The 21,295-nt window shown below is 39.5% G+C and overlaps 1 protein-coding gene across 9 annotated transcripts in view; it reads right to left on the bottom strand.

The window, feature by feature from the left end:
* CFAP95 (cilia and flagella associated protein 95) overlaps positions 1 to 21,295 on the bottom strand; it is a 185,923-nt gene that overhangs the window by 89,398 nt on the left and 75,230 nt on the right. For 7 of the 9 annotated variants that reach the window (XR_007122455.1, XM_047701185.1, XM_047701184.1 and 4 more), the window contains 2 exons: positions 12,431 to 12,549; positions 10,697 to 10,765 (listed from right to left, as the gene is read on the bottom strand). Coding sequence is in view for 8 of the 9 variants with exons in the window: in XM_047701184.1 (XP_047557140.1) it covers positions 10,697 to 10,765; positions 12,431 to 12,549 (188 nt within the window). In the remaining variant the exon portion in view is untranslated. Of the gene's footprint in view, positions 1 to 10,696; positions 10,766 to 12,430; positions 12,550 to 20,948; positions 21,259 to 21,295 lie in introns of those variants that run through there. The other 2 variants (XM_047701188.1, XM_047701187.1) reach the window with 2 other exon arrangements.

Genomic DNA, 21,295 nt, shown 5'->3' with positions numbered 1-21,295 from the left:
AGAGATTCTAGGCTCTGCTTTTACCACCTGTAGTCATGGGGCCTTGAGCAAGTCATTTAAACACTTGACATCTTAATTACCCCTTCAGTATCTCTTCCATACTTACTTACAGACTAGATGGAGAGATTAATTAATGAGAAATAGGATTCCATAATTATCTCTGTGCTTTGATATCCTTGCCTATACAAGGATAGGCTATACTCATAGGACCTCGACCACTACTAGGAGAGAACAAATAGTAGATCGTAGAAAATGCATGTGAAAGTACTTTGAAGGGGGGCGCCTGGGTGGCTCAGTGGGTTAAGCCTCTGCCTTTGGCTCAGGTCATGATCCCAGGGTCCTGGGATCGAGCCCCGCATCGGGTTCTCTGCTCGGCAGGGAGCCTGCCTCACCCTCTCTCTGTGCCTGCCTCTCTGCCTACTTGTGATTTCTGTCTGTGAAATAAAAAATAAAATCTTTAAAAAAAAAAAAAAAAGAAAGTACTTTGAAGGAAATGGAGCGCTCTACACATCTAAGCACGAAAGACAATGTACTAGAGTGATTAAGGACACAAGCTCTGCAGTCAGACAGACCAGACATGAGTTTAAAACTCAGTCCTGATGCTTACTACAGAAGGAAATTTTAGGAAGTTACTTTACCTCTCTGAGCCCTTTTTAATGGAGATAGCAGCAGTGTCTATCTCAAAGAAGGAGAATTAAATAAGGCGGCAAAACCCTGGGCCAGACACATACTAGGTGCTCATTAACACAAGAAGAAAAAACAATACTGCAATGATACTAATTAAAGAGTGGAAGAACACTGTTCTCTTTGCATTTTAATTGAAATATTCAAGCTGCAGGATGGTGAATGGATTGAAAGGGACAAGACTGGAGACAGAGGAACTAGTTAGGACACTTACATGAGCCATCGGATGGGGTCAGTGACCTTGCTCAGGCTCCAGTCTCAGCTTCCCACCTGCTCCCTGGGATTTGCTCTTGCTCTTTCCTTCACTGCCTCAGTGAATGGCCCCAGCAATCCCAGATGCCTAAACCAGAAGCCTGGGAATCAACCTGGAGTAGATGTCTATTCTTCTCTCTTAATATATCTAAACTATGAAGCCTTCTTTTCCTCCATACCACCACCAGTAAAGGTCAGGACCTTATTAAGTCTGACCTTGATTAGTTCAACAGCCATCCTTCTGATGGCAATTCCAGTCCTCTGATAACTGCCTTCTGCTTTCTAAACACAAACCTGATTGCTTCTATCCCATACATGAAAACCATTCACTCTTGCCTTCATGATAACATCCAAACTCCTTAACATAGCTTTCAGGCCCTACCTGCTTTGTCCCAAACATCTCTCTCCAATGTTAGCTGCTATCCTGAAAACTCCTATTCTGTGAACCAGGCATGACCACCATGATTTCCATTCAACCTCACTTCTCTCTTGTCTTTCTCTACTACTTCATTTTCTCACTTCTTCCTTTCTAGAACATATAACTTTGGGGAGGCATAGAAACCAACCTGACACTATGAAGATGAAGTTACTAGCAAAATTTACAAAGAAAGGAGACAAAAAGACCCTACATCCTTAATGACATCATGTAGGTGTCGCGTCAGTCTTAACCCCCTTATATCTCATGCCAGCTGACCAAATTCCTTGATTATTCAAGTTGCTATTAGTTAAGTTTTCTGTTACTTTTAGCTAAGTGTATTCCTTACAGATACTTGAGTATTAACTGGTCATTTTTCTGTCTCATGTATTAGACGATGAGCTACTTCAGGAATGGGGTGTCTTTTATCTCTACATTCTAAACACTTTATTGATCCTAATTCATAGCAGGCACTTATTATGTCAAAAGAATGAATTCAGATATGGGGGACAAATATAATTTCCTCAGTCCTAATAAATTTTGCAAGCCATTTGGATGAACAATATAAGTCTTATATGTTAAGGTAACAATTTAACTGTGTAAGTGCCAAATACAGAATCAAGTTAAATACAGATGGCAGCAAAGATTTCTGTAATGCTGGAAGGTTCTTGTTCCTGTGAAACCACTTCTCTAGCTCAAAGATGCATAGTATATTACTATCTACTGAGACTCACTGAAGACTTTAATTATGACATTATGACAACCACATTACCTTCCAACATGATAAAGAGTAATATTAGTAATACAGACTTATCATTAATGTACATGGAATAAAAGGTAATGTCTGGATCAAATAGAAATTCCATAATATTGACATTTTGAAAATCTTGGCCACTCACTTGTTTTATTAGCTCACCAATCCCGAAAGTTTGAACTGCTTCCATCCCCAGTGGATTAGCAGTGACAAAAATTCTGCCATAAGCAGCCATATAATTACAGTAGTTAGAGACATAAAGGTTGCTTCAGTTACCTATTGCTGTGGTGTAAAAGTTTCTGGCTTAAAAGAACAACTACTTTATTATCTCTGACTATTCTGTGGGATGATAGGCTCAGCTGGGTGGTTTTTTACTCCATGTGATGTCTATTAGAGCTACAGTTATCCAGGCCCTTGACTAGACTGGAATATCCAAGGTAGCTCTTCCTCATGGCTGACAGGCGGTTTTATCTGTCATCTGCAAGCTCTGTTGGAGCTGTCAGACATGATGCCATGGCTCTCTTCCATGTGTCTTGAGCTTCTCACAGCCTATTGGCTAGAGTCCAAGAATCAGAAGGCAGGAACTACTAGTCTCACAAGGTCTGCACTCAGATGTCCCAGAGCATCACTTCTGCCATATTCTATTGACCAAAGCAAGTCACAGAGCCAGCCCAGATTTCTAAGACAGGCAAATTACCTCTGCCTCTTGATGGGAGCTGTGGCACACATGTGCAGAGATGGAAGGAGTTCTTGATGACTACTTCTGGAGGCTAGAGACCAAACAAGTAAATTGAATAAGGCGATCTTCATAATTTTACCTTGAGGGCCTCACTGAGCACACATGACTATGCAAATAAACCTGAATGTCAGTTTGTAACTTGAATGGCTATTCTAATGAAGTTAGATTCTACAAACACTTACAGGGATGGTCTGAGTCAGCCATCAATCCACCAAATCATTCTCCACTTCACATTTTCCTTGTTGTTATCCTCATCACCATCATCATAGGGCATTTTTTTTTTTTAACTTTTTGTCCCTCTGGGAAAATGTTCAACATCTGGGTGGTAACTTACCAAGAGATAGGCCACCACAGAAGTGCCTGAGTAGAAAAGGAAGTGAATGCCTTGCAGTGTACTTTGAGAAAAGGAAAAAACAAAAAAAAGTGGGGTGGGGGGGACACTCATACTATTCATATTCAGTCCCTTTCCTCTTTAGAGTGCCAAAGGTTTTACAGATGTTAAGTGCCCCAGTGAGAGAAATAAATTGAAAGAGTTTAAGCTGCGGCCTGAGCTCGCTATGGCTACTGTGAAGTAATCACTCCACACACATATGGGTAAGCGCTCTATGCCAACAATGAAAACTTAACTGCCTGAACACTTTTTGGCCTCATTTAACTTGTCCATTTATGTGACTACAGATGCCTTTCTCCTTAGAACCATAACATTTTAAAGCAGACAAGGACTTTACAGATCATTTGCTTCAATCCCCTCATTTTGCAGATGGAAACAACTGGAACCCAGAGATGCTTATTAGCCAGCACAAGGTCACATAGCAGTTCAGGGCAGGTCCGGAAGTAGAACCCATGTCTCCTATTTTCTCATACCATGCCTTTTCTGAAAAACCACACTAAGCCCAAATAGTTACCCTGTGGTTGAAAACACTATTAATTTCTTTCTCCTCCAGTCATGTGAATCACATAAGCGTTTGGATGACTTCTGGGAACAAGAAACATTTATTATAAAATTTTGACAATATACACTAATCACTACCACTGGGAGACAATGCTATTTGGTCAAAGTGACAAGACAGTAGTTACGGCTGTCCTAGTCAGAGGCCTAATTTTCATACTTCACCCTCCGGTTGGTAGTCAGGACTTGTTGGCTGCCCTCAAACTGACACAGGAGCCCATGGGCATGCTTCTCACCCAGCTTATATTCTAGGCCAGAGTTGGTTCTTTCCTGTAAAGAAAAACTGGCTTTTCCTGTGAGCCATTATCCCAGAACCATGCATGGTTACATATGCAATATTTAAATAAGGGCTTCTGAGAAATCAGGTCTTAAAATTATTGTAAATAATTGTAAATCTTGTATTGTAAATATTGTAAATATTGTAAATCTCATTTACAAAATTGGATCTGCCTGATATAGCCTTTGTTGTTGTTTGTATCGTTTGTTCTGTTGTTTTGGTTTCTGGTTAGTTGGTTGGTTAATGGTCACAGAGGCAGTACAAATATTATACATGGAAACCTTACTTCTTAAAATGAATCAGCTATAACTGTCTGTTCCTATGGGCAATCATAAAATGATTTTGTATGAGATAATCATGTATCCAAGGGCCTTCTGATAATCAGTGAATTTGCTTTCCATAAAGAGCTTCCAAATTAAGTGAAAGTTGCTTCAGAATTCTTGAGAACAAGATAGGAAGGCAAAGAAAGCCTCTTAATTTACTAATTAGATTCACGTTCTTACCAATATTTCCTATGTGTCTTAAATGTGTCTCTCATTATGTTTCTGTGCCTCTAATGACTCTATCCATGTAGTAAAAGGGATATATGTCAGAGATGCCCTACACATGCAACCGTCCCCATCTGAGACCAGAAGAACACTGTTGATGGCTGAGGTCTTTGGGCCTCCCTCTCACCCCTTCCACCGCTAGTCATTGTTAATTCTTTGGAAACTCACTGAAAGAAATATAACCAACTCTCAAGAGAAACAATAATTCTAGTTCTTGAGAAGCTCAATCTAGCCTCAATGTATATAAATCTCATTTTTAAAGTTGAGTCATTGATATCAACTTTAGTCTTAACCTCACTGCTCCTTATATCACAATTTTTAAGAATTTATCTCAGTCAGGGAGCCTGGGTCCCTCAGTCTGTTAAGTGTCTGCCTCCTGATTTTGGCTCAGATCATGATCTCAAGGTCACACTGGACATGGAGCCTATTTTGGATTCTCTCTCTTCCTTGCCCTCCCCCACAACTTGCACTCTTTCTCTTTCGCTCTCTAAAAGAAAAAAAAATTATCTCAGTCTGTGACATAAGTGGAAGGAATTATCCACAAAGCCCTTTTCTCTAATTAAGGTTGGGAGTGATTAAGTGTTGTCCAAACATTCTAGTTCTGATTTTCAGTATGTTCCAGAGACATTTGCTGCCAGTTTAAGGAGGAAAGGTATGTGTCTTCTTCACACTGGCCCAAAATACAGTGGGCTGGCTATCAGTTGAGTTGTGAGAAAAGAAACAGATTGTCAAATCCCATCATAATATAATGGATGTTATCTAAAAATTAAGATAAATGCATCTGACTAATGTCTCCTTAATAACAAAGCTATTCCTATATTCTGATTTTTTTTTGTTAAGACGTAACTACAAGTTTAAATTTACATTATGATTACAGCCTTTCTTTTCATAAGTTGAAGCACATTATTTTGGTCCATTGAGCAAACTCATTCTTATTCATTGCCTTTTAAAGTTGACATTTAACTTCCACAGCTGTACAGTTGGCAAGAAGCAAAAGAATATTTAATATTAAAGAGAGAAGATTCTAAAACATCACAGCATTCTATGGTATGGAACACACTGTAATTAGTGCACATTAACTGAAAGAAGAAATTACATATGGAATTAGTGAAGGAAAAGGTGCTCAAGTATTTACTTCCTTGCTAATACTCAATCAAATAAGACAAACAAGTAATTCAGCAATTCAAACTTAATAAGGACTGATTTTCTAAAAGATTATGTCTTCTAATGCATTCACTAGAATAGAACTCAGAACAACTTTTGGCTCTACAGGTCTTAAAACCCTAAATCAAATAAGCTAGGAAACAGTAATACCTCTCTTCCATTAGAATTTTCTGTTCCAGGGCACCTGGTGGCTCAGTTGGTTAAGCATCTGCTTCGGCTCAGGTTTTGATCCCAGAATCCTGGGATCCAGTCCCGCATCAGGCTCCCTGATTATCCGGGAGCCTGCTTCTCTCACTCTCTGCCTCTCTCCCTCTGCTTATTCTCTCTCTCACAAATAAATAATAGATAAATAAATAAATAAAATACTTAAAAAAAAGAATTTTCTGTTCCACAACAGAAATAATCCATTCATTCAAGAAATGATTACCGACTGTGCAGTGGCTATAGGCACTGGGGATAGAGCTGTGACAGTTTTCCCTTTAAAGCATTGAGTTTAGCAAGAAAGACAAACAGGAATGCAAGTCATCGCAACCAAGATGAATAGTGTTAGGATGAAAGAGGCAAACAAGAGTCATGGACACCCACAAGGGACCTACCAAGTCATGAGGGCTGGGAGTGACAGTAGCAAGGGAAGGTCCTCTGGAGGAGGTGACATTTCAGATGAGACTTGACAACTTCGCAGTTAAGATTAAAGGTACACATTGCATTTCGCTTCTTCAAAAAGCTCCACTGAAAGCATATTAAAGAGGCTTTAAAAAAATAAACCTACAAGAATAAGGAGAACAGAAAAAGGGACAAGAGAAACAAATTTTGGAAGCTTGAGAGAAGATGAACAAGTGGTCTCTGACTTAGCAGAAAGCTGAGTAAATTCTAAAGCAGCAAGGGAGGACTGGGTTAGTGCCGCTGGAGAAGCAGTCAGAGCTCCAGGCCCCTCTGCCATTCCCTGCTTCTGGGTAACTGCCCCTCCTTTCTTCCAGTAGGAAGCTAGAAATGTATTCACTAGAAAGGGTAAAAGAGAAAGTCATTGATCAACAACATGGTTCAGTGACCATACATAATGAAAGATTAATACTGATGTCCCAGCAAAATACCCTGTTTACTCCAAGAACATAGGCACCAGTCCTTCACCTGTCAGGTGGTCAAGTAAGGGTGCTTCCTCTGGGGAATCTGACCAGCCCAAGAGGAAAGACTGCTGACACCAGAGCGTCTGGGGGAAAACAACAATAACAACAACAGCAACAACAACAAAGCCCAAAGAGACCCACCTAGGTATCTCCAGTAAAGCTCCAAGTCAGTAAGCTTCACTCTCAGGCTCTTAATCATGAGCCCGAAAGCAAGGATTGATTATCAGATATCTCAAGATATCAGATATCTCAAGAAAGCCTCTAGCAAGGAAGATAGATATCATACACTCAAAAAACAAACAGAAACAAAAAAGCATTTTGGAAGAAATAGAGAGTATACATAGAGAAAAAAATTTAAGAAAAACAATCACTAACATCCCTAGATAGATAAGATACTACAGTCATGAAATTTAAAAAGGATCCTATAAAAACAGAAGAATTAAAAAACAAACAAACAAAACAAAAGAACTCAAAAGTAGGGTTGAAGAAACAGGCTAGATACTAAAGGCAAAGATAAAAGATAAAAGAAAATTACAGGACCAGACCAAGCAATTCAACATCCAAATAAAGGATTTCCAAAAGGAAAGAACACAGAAAATGGAAGGTATAAATCATCAATGAAGTCAATTAAGTACACTTCCCTGAACTGATAGATAGGAGTTTCTACACTGCCGAGTATCTGGCCCAGCCATCGTGCACAGCACTTATCATGTACACATCGATTACTGTTTTAATTATCTTATGTATATTAACTTGTTTAATCACCACAGCAACCCCAGAACACGGATGACTTTATAAGTATCATTTTACAAATGATGAAACTGAGGTACAAAATGGTTAGGCAATTTGCCCAAGATCACACAGCTGGTGAGCAGCAATGCCAGGATGTGAAGGCAGGTGACACAGCCCTGGAACCCGCTACACAATAGTAGCACGCAGGAGGCAGCATCATGTAAAATTTCAGAATACACTGCAGGCAGTTCTATACGATCTTTTAAAACCAGGGGTAGCTATTCTCTCCATAGTGCATACAGGGCCTCATGCTCGGCCAAGAACCCAAGAGGAACTCCATGCAGATTCCTGTTCCCACCTCCACACAGAACTTTCTTCCCTCCAATATGCTGCCCTACAAATTTTAGTCCCATCAGAAGCTCTAAATTCCTATTCCTGCTTCCCAGCTCGACAAGAACACTGCTCTACATTTGGGCTCACCTCCCGGTGCCACACCCGAAAGAAGCATCCTCAGAGAGTAAGTCTGGGGAGAGTGGGATGCTCCCCTCTCATCTCAAGGAGCACAGAGCCACACAGTTGCTACCCAATGCCTGACAACAGTTGCCTACTACATTTTGCCCAGTTCTATAATTATGCATAGCAAGACAGTAAGTCTGAAACCAGTCCTTGTGTGCCTGAAGGTATCTTTACTTGACCCACCCATTCCCATAGTTCTAGGCTTAAAATTCTTTTCCTTCAACGCTTCAATGTTATATTTTTGCAATCCAGTATTGCTGTTGAAAAGTGAACATCAACTTGATTTTTATAGTTGTCCCTATTTTTGTTCCCTTTATATTCCCAAAAAATAAAGCTTTAAATTCCTGTTCCATTGGGTCTGCTTCCTCTGATATAGGTAGGTTGTCTATGTCCTGTCATTCTTCATGATACTTTTACTCTTTAGGTGAGTCATGGTATCTTTTAACTGGGACTTCATCAGTATTATCCCTGAGACCATCGGTTGCCTCTGCTTTGACGACTACAAAGGTGGCCCATTGAAAGGAGAGGGTCAGATAGTGTCTTCGATGGAAGGGAGGGAGGTAGAGTTAAGCGCTCCTACTGCAGGTCCCTGGGCTTAACTGCGCTTGTTTTCCTTGGCATTTCTTTCTCCTTTAGATGCACTGCCTAGTTCCTCTGTATCCGAGATTGCTTTCTTGAACTGGAGTTGAGGGAGACAGTTCCAGGCCCCACTGGCCATCTGTGGCAGTATTATAGATTTCAGTGCTGAGATCAGAGTTTCAGGGAGATAGACTGTTGTTATTGAATCATCTATTGGGTAGGGCCCTGCTGTCTTGTTTTCTGTCCTGGACTGAAAACAGCAGGCAAAGTCAATGCAGAAAAATTCAACTTCGAGCATATACTCCATGTTTGCAAACGCAATAGACAAGACTCATTCAGCTCCTGTCTGAGCCTGGCCAACCAAGATCACAGCTCCCACCCTGGACTGGCCCAAGATTCCACTTAGAGACATCAACTTTTGTCTTCTCTCTCCTCCTCCCCTTCCATCTTCCAGCTGTCTCCTCCACTAGCCCATCATTTTCTTTAGAGTTTCTCAAAGTTTTGATACAGTTTTCAGGTCTGCCTTTGGATTCATTCTGCCTTTCCATGTCTTCACTGGAATTTTCAGATTTCAGTGCAGGGAAGGGAACCAGCGGAATGTTTTTAGCTCATCAATTTCATGGAAGCCAGAAGTCCACCCTCCGCAGGGATCATTCTGGGGATACTCCCTTTGGACCTTCCAGCCCACTTGGGTATGCACCAGCAGGCTGTGGGAGAGATAGGCCAGGCCAACCTCACAGGAGAAATCAATGTTAGGACCTGCACTGTTAGAACACCTAGCCAGAATTACAAGTGACTGAAATGGGGTGGGGCATTTTCATTTAAGAAACTTCCCACCCTAACCTCAGGCAGATTGCAAAATAGCTTAGTTCTAATGCTGGGCATTTCTCAAAGGAAAACATCCAAATTTCTGGTAATGATGACATATATCCATATATATCTAGTACACAACTCAATACTTAGAATTTTATCATGCTTCTAAGTACCTTTATTCCATATCATTTATCTATATATCATTACAAAAATTATGAAAGTTTGTCTTCTTTAGAAAGATGAGTGGAAGACAAATTTCTTTTCTATAGTAATAAATCATGCTGCCCCAAAATAAATATATTCTTTTTTCAGTAGAAAATAACAGTCTCCTGCTCTACAGTCAACTCTCATTATTCATAGTAATGTTCTATAAAATCACCGCAAACACTGAATTAGCAAATACTGAACCATTGCTCTTAGAGGAGACACGGGATTAGGTTCCTGAGAGCCTCTGCTCACACTTCCATCAATCAGTGCATAACCTGGTTTTATGCATATTTCTGTTTAAAGACACTATAATATATATTGTTATTCATTAACAATGAACATAGTCAACAGCATTACAACTCACGCCAGAAGTAAGCTTATCTAACATGTATTTTCTTCATAAGTCCCATCACAGTCTTCTTGTGCTGGGACATTAGTGCTTTAACATTATACTCTCAAGCCATCTCAAACACCAAAATCACCAACAAAAAGTACACCAAAAAATGCAAAAATCATGGCACTAAATAGACCATGAAAAGGACACTTGTGTACAGTATGAGAGCTGAATGAGGAGGCAGAGCTGTGCTCTGTTCCACCTCGGCTGGAAATGTGTACATCAGGTGGCTCAAATTTTTCACCACTCTATGCATATCCATGGAAGAATCACCCTAAGTACTGCTTCGGGGTTACAAATAAATGTTAGCAACTAGGAGAATTTGCAAATATGAAATCTTGAATAATGAGGATTGACAATATTATCAGTGCTTGCATACTGATGAGGGAGGGAAGAAACCTTTTGTTAACGGAAAGGAGTCTGTAAAACGCCACGTAAAGAGTATTTAGTTGGCCTTGGTATACCCTCACCCTCCCACCTCCACAAACAAACCCCTTGATTAATTCAGAAATGTTTTGTGCAATCTGTAACAGTTTGGGGTCTACTAACATTTTATGTCGATCTGGTGGGTGTCTAGTAAAGAGAGCTCCGAAGCCTGTGGCAGGTAGTCCAGTGTCCCTGAAAACAAGACAACAATTTTTAGAAAACATGTCAGACTGACATTTATAAACTTTCAAAGCCATGGGGCTGAATTTTTTTTATACTTTTTAAAAATTTTTTCATTTTTTATTTTAAGACCAGTGTAGTTTACACACAGTGTTAAATCAGATTCAGGTGCACAATACAGTGATTCAGCAGTTCCGTGTGAAGAACGTACTGCGGAGATTGCATCTGACTAGTAATTTAGCTATTCGTGCTGCTAAGACGGGGGAGCGACAATAGTAAAAGAATGACTTCAGGTAGGACTGATCAAACAAATAATGGTGCTTGGTATTGAGAAGTGGCTTGTGGTTTTATATTAATAGTTAGAGTAATAAAATTGATAGTACTTATAATTGAGGAAATACCTGCTATTATGAGAAAAAAATCAGTCAACAGAAGCTCCTGCATAAACTAGGTTGCCAGCTGGGGGTGGGTATAGTTCACCTTGCTCAAATGATAACAAGTGCAGCACCTGCTCCAACTGTTGATTATGTGAGCGAGAATAACCATGATGGTGGGAGTAGTCAGAAACTGATTTACTTGAGAAAATGCTGTATTGGGAGCACCAGTTATTAACGGGATTGGTCAGTCTCTGAATCCTCCCTCCAATTATAATTTGTATAACCTTGAAGAAAATTATTACGAATGCAGGGGTGGTTACAGCTGAGGCTGAATAGTTTCTTTTTTTTTTTTAAGATTTTATTTGACAGAGATCACAAGTAGGCAGAGAGGCAGGCAGAGAGAGGAGAAAGTAGGCTCCCTGCTGTGCAGAGAGCCCGATGCGGGGCTCGATCCCAGGACCCTGAGATCATGACCTGAGCCGAAGGCGCCCCGGCTGAATAGTTTCTTAAAGGTTATTCGTGTTTGCAACTTTTCTGCACTTTGCAAAATAAAATGTCCCAATAAGTAAATGAAAAATTCAGCATTTTGTCATTGTTTTGACTGCACTTTCCAACAATTACAACAGAAGACAAGATGAATGGAAAGACTTTTCCATGGAAAGACACTGTGCCAAGCTGCAGGACTACAGATATGAATAAGAGTTCCTACTCTCAAAGAACTACTTCAGGGGAAACATACATACATATAAATAACTAGAATGTAAGTCTACTTACATTCCAACTGTTACTCAGAACATAAACAAAATGCTCAGAGGGCAAGATCCTGATCAGTGACTGCTTACAGGAATTAGCTTAATTAGTAACTGCTTGTCAGGTAATATTTCTATGTACATTTCATACTTCTTTTCAGCTAAATTTCAGAGAAACCTAGGAAGTAGATAGTTTTATAATACCCATTTTATAGGTTGACAAGCTGAATATTATAGACACTATTTCACAAGTAAATTGCGAAGTTGGTGTTTAAATCTAGTCAGACCACTGACCAGGAAAAATTCATAAAGAGGAAGTAACATTTTAACTGGACCCAGAATGGGTACTGCTGATCGGCAAACAACTGAGGGAAAGGGAATTCCAGACAGAGAGAATGGCATGAGCAGAAAAGCATGGGAACTTGCGATATGTTTGTTGCTATTGATGGGTCCCTGTAACGTGTAGCTGGGCCTGCTACACCACCTCACCACTCATACAAATCCTTGCCTGCAGGTCTATGTTCTGAAAGCAAAGGAAAGTAGAAGAATACCTTTCAATAATCCCAGAGCTCATTGTCTCGTCATTCAATAAAGGCTTCCTCTTTATTTTATCCAATTCTCTGTTTAAATAAACTTGTGCCATTTTTTCATGTGTTTCTGATAGCCAAATCTGGAAAAATGGAAGCCACATATAAGAAAAATACATACATTGCCCAAAATGGTCAGTTATTAAAATATTTTTTGTTGAAGCGCATTCTGATTTTAACTATTGATGCTACTGACATTGAAAAATAAGTACTATCTCATAGCAGTTCAGCTATTTCATCATAAATATGTGAAAATGGCCATTCCTTACCATATGTGATTGGAAAATAAAAAATCAAGTTGGTTGTTTCTATGAAATGCATTCAACTAAATACTAATGCTACATGCTTTCTACTTCCTTCTCAAGGTTAGTATATTTTAATTTCCCTAAGTAAGAAAATGTCTGTAACAATCACTTTGTAAATCACTTTGGATCAGATACCAGAGTCACCACCCCCATCATCCATTCATTCTCCATCAGAGGATTACTCAATAAATCATCAAGCAGTTATTACTATGAGAAAGACTTGCAAATTGTAAGATGTACTCAAACCAATTGAAGAAGCATCATGAATAACATTTAGGGAATCTTACAAATAAAAATGGATACTGAAGATTCAATATTTTTTTTCCACTCCAGACTCTAGAACATAATGAATGTGGACATTCACAGCAGAGAAGCAGAACTCACCACCATCAAGAGAACCCATTACTTTCTCCAAACCTGAAGACATCTAAAGAAGGACCATATCACATTAATGCCACCAGGTTTTGTTAAGAAAGAAAGAGAGAGAGAAAGAGAAAGAAAGAAAAAGAAAGAAAGAAAGAAAGAAAGAAAGAAAGAAAAGAAAAGAAAAGAACGAACGAACGAGAGACCTTTGATTAGATATTTGGAGACTTCAACTGCAGGAATATCATAGCTATAGTCAAATGCTGATCAGTGACTGCTTTGAGTTGGCATAATAAAGCTCTGCTACAACTAGGAAACTATCCTACTCAAACCAATTTTAAATATAGTCTCTGGCCCTGGTTCCCTGGTCTATTCCATGCATGGCTCTAGAGATCTTCTCTGACCACTGCTCTCTAAGACTTCAACGTCCTGAATCACCAGCTACCCAATCCAATTTCCCAGCTTTGACTCCTATACCCTTTGCTCAACTACTCTTCCTATAAATTCCCAAGTTCATAAGTCAATGGTAAAAGACACTGTATTGAGCTTCATATTATACACTTTAACAAAAACTAAGACATTTCTTTTAGGAAAAAAATTACTAGGCACTTTTTTTTTTTTAACTGTTTTGTTTTCATGTGTAAGCTTGACCCAAAGGCACCTGTCAGTTTTCTACAGGCTAATCCCAACAGAAAGCCAGAGGGCAAGGAAGATCACTGAAGCTGTGCATAAAGGTCAGCCTCCATGGCACAGAACAGGGCTGAGAAGGGGAAAAAGTAGACCTGAAGGGAGAAAGGAAAAACACTTGGCATAGTTGATCTTCATTTTAAGGAAAAACTGAGGCTGAAACAGAATACGTGAGGCCCAGGTAAACCAGCAAGAAAGCAGAAATTCCACAATTCAAAACATGCAGCCTGACTCATTCATTCATCAGTCTATATCTATGAAGGGCCAGACGAGTGTAGTAAACACACTCCAGAGGCTTGACTGGCTACAGCTTAGTGAGCTGCAGTAAATCATGGGGATCATGGTAATGATAACAGCACATAGCTAGACACTGTTCTAAATGTCTTCACGTTAAATATTCTTGAAAACTCTACTACTCCCACTTCACACCTGAAGAAATAAAGACATGGAAAGTGTCAGACTCTTGACCAAAGTTACAACCTAGTAAGTGGTGGAGCCAAGACCAAGAGAGAATCTGTTTCCAGGACCCACTCCTAACCTCTATTTCCTGTACCCTTCAATTTTAGACCTCCCATCTTCATCAGTGTTAGAACCCCCAAAATTTTAGCTAGAGACCTGGTGTTTCAGACCACATTTTTTAGTCTCCTTTATCTTTTAAAAAGATAGTTTAAAGTTTTTATTTAAATTCCGGTTAGTTAACATACAATATAATATTAGTTTCAGGTGTACAATATAGTGATTCAATACTTCCATATAACACAGTGCTATGTGGAAGTGCACAGCAAGTGCACTTCTAGTCTCCTTTATACTTAAATATAACCAGTGACTGGTTCTGAACAATGAGGCATAAATGGAAATAATTTATACAACTCCAGGAAAGTTCCCACTGCTTTTCTTTTCCTCCTGCATGAAATGTGGACATAGCAGGTTTCTGGCAGCCATCTTGGGCTCTGCGCAGGGATGGCAGGGTACAAAGCTGAAAGGAGCAGGTTTCTGGCAAACTTCCATACCATTCCTGACCTGCTATCATCCAGACTTCTTACATGAAAGAATAAAACCTTATGTGAACAGCTACTGTTGATTTGTGGTGTCTGTTGCACGTGGGCAAATCTAATCCAACACCATTTTAATGTGAAAAATCACTGTGGTCTAGAAATGTTCATAACCTGACACAAGGGTGGATAATTTATAAAAGCACTAAACATGTGTTTAAAAATCTTTTTGGACATATATATATTTTATTGGCCATATATTGCCATATATATGTATAAATATATACATATTGCCATATATATGTATAAATATATATTTGGCCATATATATATATTTTTAACCATATATATATATATATATACACACACACATACAAATATACATATATGTGTGTAAATATACATATACATATGTGTGTATATATGTATATATATATACATACACATATATGTATAAATATATATATTACCATATATATGTATAAATATATATATTATATATATTATTGGCCATATATATTTTTTGGCCATATATCTATATATACACACACACAAACACATATACGAATATACATATATGTGTGTATATATACATATACATATGTGTGTGTGTGTGTATACCACAAACTGGAGATTGGTAATTTGGTATGTGAGACTGCTAAATTAACACAGCACAAAATTGCAGGATAATCACTAAAATTTCCATTAAATTTGCATAATAAGATCTAGCTTGAGTCAAATGGTAAATAAAAAGATATCTAATGTGTGTTTAGGAAGTTTACTTTATAACATCATTATTATTCCCCATTTTCTTAAGTATCAATTTTTCTTAAAGTCCAAACTTCTAATCTTCCAAGATGAACTCTTCTTATATGTGTGGCATTTAAGAAATCCCAGTGACTGTTCACTGGATAACTGGTACAGGAAAGAGAAAATCATTTGTGACTTCCCCTCAAGTTTCACATTTGAGGGTAGCCAGACTCTTTCTGCTAAGGATGACCTACTCCTGGAAGAATAGCTCTTGGAAAGATGCATTTTAGTTGATTGCTAGTTGACATTTCTTTCTTATGTTCTTACAGAGTCCCCGGAAGCAGACTCCTCTGACCTATACTGAAGGAAGTGCAGACACTTTCCACATCAGGCTCCCTCTGTGATGGCACAGGCTGCCTCAGGAGTAAGTCCGACCTCAGTCAACCATGTTCCTCAACTTCAGGGTAACAGTTACTCAAATCCCTTGCTGCCCAATATCCTTGAGGTCCCACACTACAGCAGGAAGTAGCTTATCCCATGGGGAAAGGAGGGGTGGAACTCAGCATGTAAATTCTCTCTAAAGGACTCCAAATTCCAAATACTCTCAGCCAGGTCTCTTCAATATCAACCTCTTCTTTTTTTAATCTTCAAGGTGGATGAGAGACAGTTATTGCCCAAATGCTTTGCATGTTCCATGTGACAGATATGGCACCTCACTATGGAATGAAGAACTTGGCACCTGTCCTCTTAGATCTTCAGTCCTAACTGAAGCTGTTAAGTAGCACTTCCCCTACCAACTATAGCTTTTTTGGTATCATTGCCAAAAGGTCACCATCATCAACAACCAATATCAAGACTTTGTAAAAAGTCTTTTTCTTTAAAAAAGGATGATTCTTATTTCACAGTTTTGCTCTTGGAAATTCTGACTCTGTTTTCATGTCTAGGAGAACACAATAGTAGTTCCATACAGAGATTATTTGAAGGATTTCAGAGAATCAATGAGGCTCCCTGCCCATCATTATATTGAGCAACTGGGATGACATGGGGTATGATCAGAAAAATGATTTCATTCTTTTTTTCTACTATATCTTCTATCTTTTCTTACAATCACCTCAGATAATAAAACTGTATCTTGTAACAAAAACAGTCTCAGTTAAGTAATGAATATTAGTAGAATAATCACAAGAGGGCCTTTTAGTTGTCTTGATGTCTGAGGGAAGGAAAGAACAGAGCAAGTGAAGAACTAGAAGGTCAGCCCGCGCTCCCTACACAGACACACTTCCCTCTGCAGAATTCCCCGGCCTGGAGCAGAGTATCTGGAGGAAGAGAAAATCTTTTACCTTAAATGAAATTCATCATTTTGATGAGATACTTTAATTACTGAAATGGGACCGACAGACTTGTTATGATCAGAGAATGACCATAAAATTTATAAAATCTGCATACCATTTTATCCAAGGGTACAGAAGAAAACATCACTCCACAAAGTAGGGTGAATAGACAGTGAGACAAAGAATACAGGTGCGCGTGTGACTGCATCTTTCAAGTGCTGTTTGTTCAACATAACAGAGCACATGCTTCAGAAAACTGATATACTGAAAAATTAAAATCTAGTTCCTCAAAGAGTTAAATGAGGCATTATTATTGCTATAGAAAAAGAGTTGTGAAGGAGAGTGATGGGATCAAAATGGCAGATGCCTACATTCATTCCTATCCCAGATCCCTAGAAATGACAGAGCAGATACAAGTTCGAATCAATAAGTCCATGGATGCATCAGCAGACATGGAAAATACACTCAGTCGGCCTAAATTTATACAGAATTCCTGAAACAGTAGAGGCAGGTGCACTTGTGCTGATGTTGGAAAAGACAATCCAAAGTAGATCCATGCAAGGATGCTGGAACTGGTGGCATCAACTTCAAGCTCAGAGATTACAGAAACCTCATGCAAAAGGAGACCCTGGCCTCCATCACCGACTCGCCCCAAACATCTCCCTTTTTCCTGGTATAAGTGGTTCTCCTCCAAAGGCATTTAAAATTATTCCATTCACAAAAATTTGATCCATATGACTCTTTCAAGTACACAGATCTGAATGCAAGAAGCATCTGTAAGTATAGTCTTATGATCAAAATACTATTCTACTATGTCAATCAAAGAAAAAAATACCTGAACCAATTAACTAAATAATAATTGAATTTCTCAGATCTGGTATAATTATATCCCTTTATATCCCTTTTAGAGTCATTAATTTTTAAATATCATATTTTCATCCACTAAAATAGCTCATATTTGAGACTTTCTTGGCTATTTTTTATAGATTCATAAAAAGAATGTTAGCGGGATGCCTGGGTGGCTCAGTTGGTTGGACGACTGCCTTCGGCTCAGGTCATGATCCTGGAGTCCCGGGATCGAGTCCCGCATCGGGCTCCCAGTTCCACGGGGAGTCTGCTTCTCTCTCTGACCTTCTCCTAGCTCATGCTCTCTCTCACTGTCTCTCTCTCAAATAAATAAATAAAATCTTTAAAAAAAAAAAAAAAGAATGTTAGCACACTCTTGTACTATTCATTTATTTACCATTTTAAAGTCCAAAATGACCATAATACTATTCATACTAATATTAGCCTAATATGCTCATTCACATTATCCTGTTAGTTCTAGAAATGCCTTGGCACTGATCCATTAGCCATATAAGAAAAATCTGTTTAGAAAAATCACCCATTGGTTTTCCTTGTTCCTTTATGTCTGACAAGTTCTCACCTTCTATGACACAGCATCAAAGGTACCCTGTACTTAATTCTTCTCAGTTTTGAGGAAGTTTCCTTCCTCAAAAACAGTCTTACATACTGATCGTAACAGAGGTAGTGCTGTGAGGATCCTTGGGTGAGGGACTTTACAAATGAAGGAACCATGATAGAAGAGCTCTGAGCATTTTAGCTTGCATGGGGCTCACTCTGGTAGAGTTAAGCAGCACCTGAATAAAGTTTAAATAAAATACCAAGACAAAAAGCTATAGTTTAAAATGCTATTTCCCATAATTGCTTAGACTCATAAAACAATCAGAGAAAGTGGCCTGAATGAGTGCTTGTCCAGAAAGCTGCATCCCCATGGCCCCACATGCTCTCCTGAAGCCAGAATGAGCACTGGAGTAGGAATTCGATTATGCCACCCTTGAAACCTGACTGGTATATTTCCAGATTTCACCAATGAATGGTTCCTTTAGATTCAGCTCAGGAGCTGTGCTGTGGGCATCTCCACTAGGAAGCCATCCCTGACCCTCCCCCACAACACATTTCAGTTCAGGTGCCCCTTTCCACGTCTTAATCTTCTTCCTGTCATAGCATCCATCATACACTGTGTCACTGTGGTTGTACATCTGCACTCTCCCCCACAAGCCTGAGATCCTAATGTACAGTGATGTTGTTTTGAGTTGTTTCTTACCACAGCACTTAGCAAAATAACAGGGCCTCAACATATATTTGTGAAGTATAGTCCTTTTTTCCTTCTTCTTCCCCACTTTTTTCTTCCCTTCCTTCCTTCTTGCCTTTATTTCTTTGTCTCTTTGCTTCTTTCTTTCCTTTATCCCTTCCTTCCACAAGTACCTACTAAGGACCCACTCTGGGCCAGGCACCATTTTAGGAACAGGAAACACAGCAGAGAACAAAACAAACTGAAGTCCCTTCTCTCATATCTAGTCAAGGTGCTAGTATCTAGTCAAGGGACATGTGCAATTAACAACTAAAGAAGTCTTAAATATATCCAGTGCTTTAAATGCCACGAAGAAAAATAAAGTAAGGGAAGAGGATAGAGAAGAATGATGTGAATGGGCTGCTCTTTCTTATACCAATGGGCAACTAGCTCACTGAATGAGTGGGACTTGTATGTAGGTACAATCAGAAAACAAACCTGTTGTTCCTCCATCACTGCCCATCCATAGCCATTTGGAGAGGAGAATTCTTCCTTATGCTCCTTGATAAAATATAGGACAATTGCCAAGACCTCTGTGGCCACTCTCAGATAATACAAACATCTTCTGGCTACTTCTGTCCCAAGAGGAGTCTCATTGAAGCAAGTAAAATCCTCAGTACCATGTACTAGCCAAAACTCCATTTGAAATAAAAGACTCATTCCTGTAATTTGGGTCAGCTTTGGCCTGGCATATGTCAGTGGGAAAGATGGCACAGTTGGCTTCTTCTCAATTGTCCCTCTTAAACTTCTTCCCTACTCCTCAACTCCCTCTGGCTTCTTTACGGTTTATGATGTGGGTGTGGGGATACAAGGAAGGAGAGAGGTAAATGCAAGAAAGGTGGAAGTATAATCTTGTTTGGTTTCCTCTGGGTATGTCTGTTGTCTGACCCTCTCTGGCACTGATGGATGTTCAAAGGTGACTTTCTTAAGAGTGTTCTGTAGATGTTGAGATCCCTTCTGGAAACACCCAGTGGTTATGTTCCATGACACAGGGTGTCACTGTCCTGCCTCAGCCCCTGGGAATCCAGTCACTGTCCCTCCCATTCCTACATGAGCGGCTCTTGGGCAGGTTCTGAAATGGCTCTCTGTCATCTTTCTCTTCTATATCTGATCCCCAAAAGCCACCTGCAGGCCTGAGTACCCAATTATCCTTGTCTCACCAATGATGTACATGTAGCTAGTTCCCCTCTCTCTGCTCTGCTGCTTTGGAAACATCACCAGCACCTCATACCTCTAACTTCACCAGGCAGATGAGACTCACAGTACCCCTTTTCCAAAACCCTGTTTTTCTACCCTCAAACCCTTCTTTTGGTTTCTTGGCTTTCAATCCTCTTATATCCCTCATGTGAGTACCGGCCTAAGGGAACCATCTTTGAGGGTCTCACCTAAGTGGCCTAATATTTCACTTTGGCACATGGGACTATGGATTTCTATGTGGAGAGTCTCAGCTAAAATGAAAACCAAGAAATTCCTATTTAAAATACTGTTACAAATAAACAGTGCTCACATTAGCCCCAGCACCAGCACTGAAGGGCAAGGAGGACTTCATACAGTGGAACAGAAATGCTGGTGGACAAAAAAAGCAACCACTCAGCAGCAATATTGCAAAAATGCTAAGAAGACATGTAGGAAAGGAAACAGGGAGGAAACAGGGGCTACCTGGCATGTGCGTGGACTCAGGAAACAGGACAGAGGTTATAGATAAGAAATGAGAAACCAATGCCCCAACACATGGCCAAGCCACAGCAAAGAAATAATCAGGTTCATTTTCTGCAAGAAGGATACAGTGTTTGGGGGGTAAAAAGGCCCTGGGCTGGGAGTGGAACAACTTGGCACTCCAAGAGACAGTTTGAGAAGTATTTAAGATCTTAGACTCTGGAACCAGAGGGAAAAATAGATTTTAATTTTTAATACACTTACTTGCTGTTTGACTTTGAACAAGTGATTGAGCTTCACCTGGCCTTGGTGTCCTCATTTACACAACGTGGCCACTTAGAGTACTAGCCTGAAGAGTTGTCCAGAGGATGAAATGAGACGCTGTTCATGTAACCCTCTGACTGAATCGATCCTATCCCATCAGTAGGATGTAGTCATGAAGCAACTTCATTTTTAATCAAGCTGCCTCTTCCATCCCACATGGATGGCTGGTTCTTCCCTTTCACTTAATGGGAATTTTAAACGAGTCCCTTAACTTTTCTAGGCCCCTCAATCTTGAGAAGGATCTCATTTTAGTTATGAAATTTTCCAGTTCAGTGAAATCATCAAAA

This window comes from Lutra lutra, chromosome 13 (genome assembly GCF_902655055.1).
Source record: "Lutra lutra chromosome 13, mLutLut1.2, whole genome shotgun sequence".
NCBI classification, from domain to species: Eukaryota; Metazoa; Chordata; class Mammalia; order Carnivora; family Mustelidae; genus Lutra; species Lutra lutra.
Note: the sequence above shows the minus strand (reverse complement) of the source record. Positions and strands in the feature narration are given on the sequence as shown.